We start from the raw sequence: 7,290 nt of genomic DNA on the forward strand, positions 1-7,290 counted from the left end.
GACTTTTTAGAGTTGAGTTGTCCGAGTGTGTGTGTTCTGGGTGGCAGTCTCTGATCAGATATGGGACTTGCAAACATCTCTTCCCATTCTGCCGGTTATCTCTTTTACTTTCTTAATGGTAATTTTTAGAGCACAAAAGTTTTTCATAGAAATGAAAAATAAAAATAGTATTTTCTAACATGCACATTTACTTGAGTGCCTTCCAGGCCTATCACCTTCGTAAATATGGCGGGATTGTGTCACCTCCCCCCACGGATGGACAGGCGCAGCAAAGGGCAGCTGAGTGACACACTGGGTGCGAGCTGAGCCGCAGGCTTCCCCTTCCTGGGACCGCGGAGCGCTGTGCTGTTGTACAGATGTAATGGTCTTAACATTGCCTAACACTGGAGACTTCATAGATGGGATCTTTACGGTGTGACTACATTAATATTTCTCTCAACCTGAAATTTGTATTTGGGTGTTTGGCCACTTTCAATAGTTTGAAGTCTGTGCTTTAAGATGCCTTACGTACATTTTTTGTATTGTAAGTTACCTCTTTTTATAATTTATTATGTGTATTATCATCTTTGAGGAGCACCACATGGAACCTCACATTTGCTTAACTAAATTTTATGTCACCAGTTTCATGCCTTCCCCCTCGTATGCCTTATTCTTAATGGGAATCGACATATGGTTTTTAAAATGTCTTTAGACGTTAGTCATTTTACATTTTTACTAGATTTAGGAATTTCCGTAGTTCAGCAAAAACCGTTTCCCTGAGAACTGCTCGAGCCCCGTCCTTCAGCTGAGGCTCTCGTCTGCTCTCCCTGCAGGCGTGGACAGTTCCTCCACCACGAGCAGCGCCTCGCCTGTGCCCAACAGCTACGACGCCCTGGAGGGGGGCGGCTACCCAGGTAACGGCCCCCCGGGTCGCCCCTGACCACCCGACCAGTGAGTGGTCTAGGAGGCCGAGGGACGCTTAGTATTTTTATCATAGTTTTTGATTTTTGTTTTGCTAGAAGGCACACGTGCTCCAACCACGAGGGAGAGGAGAAAGCACCTCCCATATGCCCTGTCTCTCCTCCCTCCTTTTTGGTGTTCTGGGCACATCCGTGATGTGTTGCTCAAGCCGCTGGGTCTGGACTCGTACTGTGGTCGGCCACCTGGGATTCGGCTGCTTCGCGGCCAGAGAAAGACCCACTCACACCCTCTCCATCTCTGCTGTTTCCCACTCCTTTGGCTCATCCTGCTGAGAGAACTAAAAAACAAAAAGAAAACAAGAACAAAAAAGACTGTGCTAGTTAAATATTTATGTAATTCCCACCTGACGTGTACCCGCCTGTGAAGTCCTATCCGAGAGAACTGACAACTGAGTTATTCTCTGGCGAAGGGCACAAAATCAGGGCACAGCTCGTGGCCCCGCAGTTAGAGAGCTGGGAACAGAGCTGGGTGCCACGTGGTTGGCCACAGCGTGAGTCTCAGCTTCAAGTTCTGGCCCCAGCAGCTTGAGACACGCTGGACAGGTGCATGTGCCTACTCCGAATCCGACAGCGGAGAGAAAAGGGAGCGTGGTGTGTCCAAGTCCCACAGGGGATGCTTTCTCCCTCTGTGGGTCTCTGGGGCACCCGTGCCCCCTCTGTCACAAAGTATAACGTGCTTTTTGTAAAGACTTTCGTACAAAAACAAGAGGCAGACTGATGTGCAGAGCCAGAGGAGCCAAGTAGCATCGTTACTGCTGGGGTGTGCGGGGCATCCTGCCCTCCCCGCTCTGCGCTGCCGATTCCCTTAGTCAGGCCTTTGGGAGGAGAGGAGAAGCTGTGTGTGGCCGTGCTGGTCCGGTCCCGGTCCCCTAGGCACTGACACCTCCTTTCCCCTTCCTCAGACATGCTCTCCTCCTCCGCGAGCAGCCCGGCTCCCGATCCTGCCCCCCAGGCAGAGACTGCCCCGGCCCCCGCCCCAGCACCTGCCGCCCCTCAGCCCTCCAAGGTGGCCAAGCCTTTCGGCTATGGCTATCCGAGCCTACAGCCCGGGTACCAGAACGCCCCGCTCGGCACTGGCGCCCCGCCCCGCGGCCCCGGCTACTCCGGATTCCAGCAGTGTTCGCAGGTAGGTGAGCTCATTATTTCTCCCTTCTGTCTAAACAAGTGCGTTTCCTGCCTGCCTCCTGCCAGAGGCTGGAGTGAGCCCAGCACACCAGCCGCGAGTACCCTGACCACTGGGTTACGGCTTCCGGATGCCACCCTGCATGAAAGGAAACGACACTCCTTTTGGATAAATGCCTCATTTTAAATCAAAGGAGAAAGAATACAAAATGTTAAGCCAAAAGGCACGCTAACAAAGGCTAGGGGTTCCTACCGGGACAGTTGACAGGGCTCACACTGGCCAGCGATGGGTGAGTTAAACACCAAGCACAATGCCCGCCATTCATTAAATCATTTTGACTTAATAAGCCATAATTTCATAATACTATAAATTTAGCGGACAGGTAGTAAGCAAAGCAAAATTCATTGACTACCACTGAACATTTTGTAGTATCAACTCAGTATTCTGAGAGTTGGTCATTAAAAGCCCAAGGACAGCTTAGCCCTTGCCTTACCCTGCAGCTTGGACTACACCCAGAGAAACCACCTCGATGTTGGGAAGCAGCATTGCTAGAATTGTGTCCGGAGACATAACCTCACTAATAACGGTACTTGGGTTTATCCCGTGTTCTCGCTTTCACTCTCTAAAGTGTGCGTTAATTGACTGCCCCACTAAGAATCTGACTTTTTTTTTTTTTGAGAGGTTTTTGCTATAGGGCGTGTGCGCTCGCCAGAAAGACAGAGAGACAGAAAGTGAGAAATCACCCCCCAGGGGGATAGCCACGCCGCAGTCCCTTCTCCTCCATTCTCCACTCGGGATCTTGGGCACACACGCACATGCACCCGGCGTGAGTTTAAGCCACCGGGTCCGGGACTCAAACCACAGTCAGCTACATGAGAGTTTAATGACATAGCCATTACACGAACTGCTGGTCCCAAGAATCTGACTTGGACCAAGCCCGAGCTCACTTTCTTGCCGCCCCCTGCACATTGCCAGGAGGTCCGTGCAGCCCCGCCCCGTCGTCCTTACCTGTTCTGGCTTGTCCCTCCAGCAGAACCCCGGTGTGAGCCAGCTGTCCTCCGGCCTGGGAGGACTGAGCCTACAGAGTTGCCCGCCGCCGGAGAGCCTGAGACCCGTGAACCTCACCCAGGAGAGAAACATTCTACCGACCACCCCGCTGTGGGCTCCCGTCCCTAACTTGAATTCGGACCTCAGAAAACTGAACTGTAGCCCAGAGTAGGTACCTGCTTATTTCACAACTGTTCTTAAGTGATTTGCTGGGAACATCGTATGGCTTTGGGGGCCAGGAAAGGCGGTGTGCGGTTAGTTCCCTGCTTGGAAGTTTTGCTCACGTGGGCTTTTCCAGGTGGCGGTGTAGGAGTCATGCTGTGGAGGCGGTGGGTCGTCCGCTGCGCCTGTCACAGTCCCAGGCCAGTCCCACACCCCGTCATCGCCGGCCCAGAAGTGATTTCTGTCTGGGGAGGAATGGGTTCAGAATTGCCGTTGGGCCTGAGAGGGGCGCAGTAGACCGGGTAGAGTTACCGGGTTTGCTGTCGGTTTCGATAGGCAGAAGAGAGGGTTTCCCACACAGTGGTGACTGCCGGGGTGGACGTGCCGGTCACCCCGATCTGATCATTACTCCGACGCTCAGGTCTCAAAAGCCACCCTGTACGCTCTGCTTAAGCAGTAACTACCTGCCAATTAAAAATACAGTAAAATTACACAAGTAGAAGAAATGACTTCTCTTTGGAGAAAGGGTCTTGGGAACGCAAATGTATTTTTGTTTCTTAACTCTTTTTCCTTATCTTTCACGTATCTTTTAAATAAGGTGGAATCTTTAAAGTTCTGTCCCTTCTCAGGCTTCGTCTGAAAGGGTGCAGACCTCACCTACGTGACCCTGAGCAGGTTTAGAAAACTCGAGTCTCTGAATTTTCTTTCCCACTCGGCCTGGAATGTCATGGCTCCGAGCCCAAGCTCATTGATGCAGCCTCATTTGGATTTGGGGGTCTTTACCGAGGACCTCTGCGTCTCACAGAGAAGCTGAGCTGGTGTCCACGTGGCCCAGGTCCTTCGGCATGGCCATGGCTTCCCACCTCACCATGCTGCTCAGCCAATGTCATGTCCATCCCTTCCCACGTGTGCTCAGCACTCCTGTCTGCTAGGAGCAGGCTGCTCCTCTGGACCTCAAGGTCTTATTTTTTTCCTAAAAATTATTCATTTTAATTTTACTTATTATTATTATTTGCCATAGGGCACATGTGCTCACCAGAGAGAGGGAAGGTAAGAAAGCACTCCACCAGGTCCAGGACTTGAACCGTGGTCAGTCACATGGGATTCCAGTACCATAACCACCATGCCACCTGCTAGCCCCCCTCGATGTCTTTTAGAAGACATCCTCCTGTGCCTGAACTCTTTCCTCCTCCTAAAGCGAACTCCGACGAAGACCAGGCTGCCACCTCCGCACGGTAGAATTAGCACCCTCTGTAGAGCTAGGGTTCACTGCTCAAGGCATGCTGTTCCCGCTTTCTAAAACTACGCACGCTCCCCTCTCCCACCAACATCTTTCACAGAGTTTCAGTGTAGGCAGCAGGGGCACTGTCGTGAGTGTTCCCCTCTTCCCCCACGTCTGTTGTCAACACCCCACCCCTGCTATGGCGGTGCCAGAGAGCAAAGGCACAAAGGCATCTGGATCAGAGGCTGAACGCTGCCCATCCTCGGCCTCGGGCGTGAGCTGCCGGCAGATGGTGCACCGTGGGGCACGGCCGCCTCGTGCGAGGGGCTCGGTGTCCCTGTGCACAGGCAGGCAGTGTCTGCGCATGAGACCCCATGGGTGTACACGGGGGGTGCCCACCCAGTTTTCAGAGCGACAGAGGCTAACTAGGAGTCCAGGCTTCATGGTCAGAGCTCCAAGGTCACCCGGCTCCAGTAAAGCGTAGCCATGAGAGCTTGTGCAGGTTGCTAACTTCTGAAGGCCTTCAGGTTGCTGATTTAACACAGGAATAATATTAAAGTAGTGCCTACAAACCAAGATAAATTGCTAATTCAATAAATGGCTTTGGAGTTGAGTGCAAGGCACTGCTTCCTTGTGCCGGGGACCGTCACAGGCTAAACGAAGTGGCCGGGTCCTGCCAGGGAAGGCGTCCCGAGCTGTCGGCGTAGTCCATGTGGTGCCACGGCACTGCGCGTACGCCAGGGCAGCTGCTGCTGTTCCCGGGGCTGTGCCAGCGGATGGGAGAGCTACACGCCTACGAGCTTGCGAGTTGGAACCCCGAGCCTGGCGTGGCGTGTCCATGGGCTCTGTGTCCCCTGGCCAGTGGCCCGGAACTCCTCCCTGACTTCTCACCCCGCCGCCTATAGGCGGGCTACACCTTGCACCTTCTTGGGAGTGGCCATTTCCCTCCCACTCTGCAGGTTGTGAGCTCTCATTGCACACTAGACCCTCCCACTGTGCAGGTCGCGAGCTCCCATTGCACACTAGACCCTCCCACTGTGTGGGTCGTGAGCTCTCATTGCACACTAGAGCCGACCAGGTGGCCGGGACAAAGCCATCCAAGGTCAGGTCGAGACCGGGCCGGGCCTCACCCCGCTGGTGTGAGCTGGCTGCTGGGTTGCAGGAGCACAAACGCATCGGCACAGAGAAGGAGCTCATCTTGGGGGCGGTGTGGGGTGCTGGTTCACAGGAAGCAGGAACTTGGATGAGTCCCATGGTGGGATGGGGGGCCCTGGAGCAGGGGCAGCAGGTTGGGCAGGCGAGTGCCTCTGCTGTGCTCCTGCTCCTTCACATCCTGCAGGCCGGTCACCACGGGGTGCCTGGTTTCTCCTGAACAGCTGGTCCCTGCTTCCATGAAGATGCCACGTCCGTAATTCAGGGCTGTTGACCTGCATAGTCAGGCCTCCCTGCGATCGCATGTGCCCAAACGTTCGCTAACTCCTGGAGGCCCTACCCTTCCTGCTTCCCCGGAGTCTGTCTGGTAGCTGACGTGCTCTGTATCTCTTGTGTTTTTGCAGTTCGTTTCGGTGCACTTTGACAAACATCCCACAAACACAGGCTCTGCTGAACAAAGCTAAGCTTCCCCTGGGCCTGCTGCTGCACCCCTTCCGCGACCTCACGGTAAGACGATGCATGGCAGGATCTGTGGAGCGCGTGTGCGGGTACCAAGGACTCAGGGTTTATATTGTGTCAGTATTTTATTCATCTTTTTTCAAATTGCCAGAGGGCACATCACAGCTAGGCGGAGAGAGACAGAGAGAAAGCACCCCTTGTGGGTGTGGTCACATGACACACTCTTCTCCCCCACCCCATCAGGATTTGGGCATACACGGCCCGTGTGTTTCTCAGGCCTCCGGGCAGGATTCAATTCGTGGTCAGCCATGTGGGATCTGGCTCCCTTACCACTGGGCCACGGCCTGCACCCTCATTTTCTTTTACTTGAAATTAGAAATGATCATTTCCGAGGCCAGCAGGTGGTTCGAGTCCAGGACCTGGCAGCTTGCTTTCTCATTTTCCCTCTCTTTCTCTCTCTCTTTCTCTGTTCAAATTAAAATTAATAAATAAAGTTAAAAAAAAATTCTTAAAAAAAAAAAAAAGAAGTAGTCATTTCTGTCAAATTAACTCAGCCCTTGGTTTCTAACCACTTTGCGCTGAGCACTGGGTACAGAGATGACCGAGTCATCGGCCTTGTTCCTAGCGAGTCCCCAGTGGGACAAGGACGTGAAAACGGAACTGTGCTGCCGTTTAGGGAGCGGGTACAGTGTGAGCAGGGGTTCCTTGTGCCGTGTTTTCTGCAGGTGATGAAGTCTGGGTGGGTCGTGACAGCCCCTGAAGAGTGGGCACTTTTCCGAACACAGGAAGCCCTAGCACAGGACCTAGACAGGAGGGCACCCGGCCGTGTGAACACCGGCCCGTCACAGGGAGGCCAGCACGCCCTGTGCGATTCAGACATCCTTGTGGGTCAAGTTCTATAGTCTGTTTGACTTAATACCTTATTTTTCCTATATTTTTATGTATCATTTTAGTATTTTATGCAAATGTGTTATATATGAACTAAATTTTTAAAACTTGAGAAATCTATCCAGAGATAGTTTATTTGTGCTTCCTAAGTTATTTCTCCCTCGCACTTTTTTAGCACTGTGATTTTCTTCCCCGTCTGAGGGGGGAAGGTGTTAAGTTTTTTTACTCTCATTCATCCAAAAACCTTCCTGCCTGCCTGGCCGCCGTGTGGGATGCAG

At 52.9% G+C, this 7,290-nt stretch overlaps 1 protein-coding gene across 1 annotated transcript in view; it reads left to right on the forward strand.

The window, feature by feature from the left end:
* The window catches only part of SEC24B (SEC24 homolog B, COPII component), a 70,405-nt gene that overhangs the window by 40,525 nt on the left and 22,590 nt on the right, over window positions 1–7,290 (forward strand). Inside the window, exons 5-8 of the mRNA XM_014593145.1 lie at window positions 813–893; window positions 1,862–2,085; window positions 3,113–3,297; window positions 6,070–6,172. Coding sequence (XP_014448631.1) covers window positions 813–893; window positions 1,862–2,085; window positions 3,113–3,297; window positions 6,070–6,172 — 593 coding nt within the window. The remainder of the gene's footprint in view (window positions 1–812; window positions 894–1,861; window positions 2,086–3,112; window positions 3,298–6,069; window positions 6,173–7,290) is intronic.

The sequence above is a fragment of the Tupaia chinensis genome, unplaced genomic scaffold (assembly GCF_000334495.1).
Source record: "Tupaia chinensis unplaced genomic scaffold, TupChi_1.0 Scaffold139767_1, whole genome shotgun sequence".
Taxonomy (NCBI): Eukaryota; Metazoa; Chordata; class Mammalia; order Scandentia; family Tupaiidae; genus Tupaia; species Tupaia belangeri.